The sequence below is a fragment of the Galeopterus variegatus genome, unplaced genomic scaffold (assembly GCF_000696425.1).
Source record: "Galeopterus variegatus unplaced genomic scaffold, G_variegatus-3.0.2 Scaffold2963, whole genome shotgun sequence".
Lineage (NCBI taxonomy): Eukaryota > Metazoa > Chordata > Mammalia > Dermoptera > Cynocephalidae > Galeopterus > Galeopterus variegatus.
In genome coordinates, this window is record NW_007729074.1 from 142,561 (window position 1) to 146,190 (window position 3,630).

Below are 3,630 nucleotides of genomic sequence, written 5' to 3' on the forward strand. Positions count from 1 at the left end.
CACCAAAAAATAAGAATCCCTTTTGTTTTAGATTTGCTACATATATGCATACACCTTTTTTGTAGAAGCAATCTCAATTAACAGCGGTTATTCTTGAGGAAATGGATTAGGATAATAAAGGGAGGCTTTCAATTTTCACTTTGTATCTTTCTGTATTGCTAACTTTTGGGCCGGCCTGTGGCTCACTCAGGAGAGTGTGGTGCTGTATTGCTAACTTTTGAAACAGCATATATTCTACACACTGATGTTTTTTATGCCACTGGGCTTTTATTGATAAGGAGCATATTGGGGCATTTTCTTCTACTAAGTACTTGTTTTTTAAAAAACTTACATCAATAAAATGGGTAAATGCCTACATAGAGTACAAGGTGAGCAAAGTACCTAGGATAAAGCCATAAGAAAGTCAACATATAAAGTGAGCTCAATTCTTTTTTTTTTCTTTCTTATATAGGTTTCTCAAAAGTATCAGAAATAATACAATGTTGGGGGAGGGAAATAAATTAATCTGCATTTTTGAAACCAAATATTTAATATTTTCATTAAATTGTTTCAATACAATTACAGGCAAATGCCACTGGAAAACCAAGCCCAGGAATTCTTACAGGAAATAACCTTACAAACAACAAGGAACACAAACGTGATCTTCTTCCACTCTAGCCACAGCATAGATGGGCATAATGGTGCCAGTCAGCCACTTTTATACAGATTATCGAGTGTTTACCTGATAAGAGAAAAAAACTTAGGTAATGACAGAATCTTAAGGTTGGAAGATGTTTAAGGCAATTATCCCAATATGAACTGTTATCACTTTGATGCCTAGCAAACAACATTTATCAAAAATAAACGTTCAATAAATAAACAAAAAATAAATCTAAAAAGTTCAAAATATATGCCTTTTAACCTTGTAGGGAAATTTGCAACCTATGTATACTTACCACATCATCAATCTTCAGAATGCTCCGGACGGTTTCAGTTGCTAGAGTCAGAGCACTGACTGAAACCAATAGAGGCTGAACAACCAGTTCCTCCAAAATGTTGGAAATACCACCCTGTAAATCAGCACAAGTTGCCTTCAGTGTTTATAATTATGCACATCAACAACTACATTGTCACCAGTGTGCCCAAGACCTCTTCAAACCTAATTTTCCCTTGGTCTAGGTACATTAAAATAATATAATCTTTTAAGCTCTTCTCTACATTGTAGATTGCAGTTCAACTAATATTTGGAAAAACTGAACTAATGCTTGGATTCCCCCAATCCTAATTCCAAAACCTTCTTCTGCTAAGAATGAATTATTTTAATATATCTTGGAAAAATTATAGATCATAGTAGTTAAAATTTATGAGATCTATATGCTTAAATCATCTCTGAATCTCAATTCTGAATTAGGCTAAATTTTATCTATTCTTCCTTTATATCTCTCACATTTCTCACCTTAAATTCTTTATTGCACTATTCTACTCTCCTTTACCCCCAGATCACTGCTGAAAGCAGTAACAGGCATCCCTGCCTCTAGTCTTCCCTCCTTAAAATACTCTTTTCATCACCTTAACCTCTTGCTTAAAAAACTTTAGTGGTGGGCCAGCCTGTGGCTCACTTGGGAGAGCGTGGTGCTGGTAACACCAAGTCAAGGGTTAAGATCCCCTTACCGGCCATCTTTAAAAAAAAAAAGCTTGCCTTAATACTAAAGGATCAAAGGACCACATCATTCTAGCTTTGTTATTTTTGACGGCTGGCCAGTGCAGGGACCCGAACTCATGACCTTGGTGTCATAGGCTGCACTCTAACCAACTGAGTTAATGAGTCAGCCAGCCCCCATCCTAGCTTTTATCTGATCTTCCCAATGTTAAAGTCCATATAACCTCTGCTCTAGATAGGCGGAATAACTTCTTGGTCCCTCATCTGTAAACCATTCCTTCTCCATCTGAAATTTCCTCATCCCCTCCAAACCAAAGTTGCATCTTCATGAGGCTTTCCCTAATCAGGTAGTACCAGCCTTTGGAGTTCTGTACCATTCAAAAAATATCTCTGTCAGTTTTTTCCTAGCATATATTTGTCTCCTCAATAAAACATTAATAAAAAAGGAAACATTATTATTGTTTTATGTGTTTACCCTACATGACCACATGGGCTGGGTGCTCACAACAGGAACAATGGTTAATACTTACATAGTGTTTACCAAACATTGACTTAAGAGGTTTTTTTTTTTTGCTGCTGGCCTGTACAAGGATTTGAACCCTTGACCTTGATGTTGTAACACTGCATTCTAACCAACTGAGCTAACCAGCCAGTCCCAATGCAAAAAAATCTAAAATAAAAATCTTTTTATTTACTAATGCATTTAATCCTCACAAGAGGCCTATGAAGGAACTATTATCCCTGTTTTTAAAACCAAGGAAACTGAAGAGCAGACTAAGTAACCTGTTAAAAGTCACAGTTAATAAGTAGCAGAGTTAATGAACAAATACTTTCCATTTAAAGATCATCTTCATTCTCATGGCATACATTTATTAACCTGCAGCAGGTCTCATATTTAAACCCAAGATTATGCTACTTTCAACTACAAAGTTTTCTATTCAATAGACACTTACAAAGTTTTTATTGTCTTAATACTAATCAACATTTTCTTTTTTTTTTCCTTTTTGTCTTTTTTCGTGACCAGTAACGGGATTGCAACCCTCAGTGTCGCGCCCGCACTGTGCTCAACCGGAGAGCGGACCGGTCTCTATATGGGATCCGAACCCTCGGCGGGAGTGCCGCTGCGCTCCCAAGCACCGCACTCTACTGAGTGCGCCACCGGGCTGGCCCCTAATCCACATTTTCTGCAATAATTAAAAATTATTACCTTTCGGACGTTAATGCCCGTAGTTTTTTCTCCCTGCGCATGCCGGTTTCTTAGTTCTGTTACTGTAGAAATGGGATTCAGGCCAGCATTTTCAGCTAGTGTAGATGGAATGACCTCCATAGCATCTGCAAATGCACGAACACAGTAGGATTCCATACCACTCAATGTTCGTGAATATTCAGTTAATCGTAGGGCCAACTCTATTTCTGGAGCACTCACAACAGGAACAATGGTTAATACTTACATAGTGTTTACCAAACATTGACTTAAGAGGTTTTTTTTTTTTGCTGCTGGCCTGTACAAGGATTTGAACCCTTGACCTTGATGTTGTAACACTGCATTCTAACCAACTGAGCTAACCAGCCAGTCCCAATGCAAAAAAATCTAAAATAAAAATCTTTTTATTTACTAATGCATTTAATCCTCACAAGAGGCCTATGAAGGAACTATTATCCCTGTTTTTAAAACCAAGGAAACTGAAGAGCAGACTAAGTAACCTGTTAAAAGTCACAGTTAATAAGTAGCAGAGTTAATGAACAAATACTTTCCATTTAAAGATCATCTTCATTCTCATGGCATACATTTATTAATGAGCAAAGTACCTAGGATAAAGCCGTAAGAAAGTCAACATATAAAGTGAGCTCAATTCTTTTTTTTTTTCTTTCTTATATAGGTTTCTCAAAAGTATCAGAAATAATACAATGTTGGGGGAGGGAAATAAATTAATCTGCATTTTTGAAACCAAATATTTAATATTTTCATTAAATTGTTTCAATACAATTAC

The 3,630-nt window shown here is 36.5% G+C and overlaps 1 protein-coding gene across 1 annotated transcript in view; it reads right to left on the minus strand.

The window, feature by feature from the left end:
• Positions 1-510: 510 nt before the first annotated feature.
• Positions 511-3,630, minus strand: part of CCT4 (chaperonin containing TCP1, subunit 4 (delta)) — a 13,871-nt gene continuing 10,751 nt past the window's right edge. The window contains 4 exon segments of the mRNA XM_008583546.1: positions 511-721; positions 936-1,049; positions 2,847-3,129; positions 3,131-3,343. Of these exon segments, the coding sequence (XP_008581768.1) occupies positions 707-721; positions 936-1,049; positions 2,847-3,129; positions 3,131-3,343 (625 nt within the window). The 3' untranslated portion in view covers positions 511-706.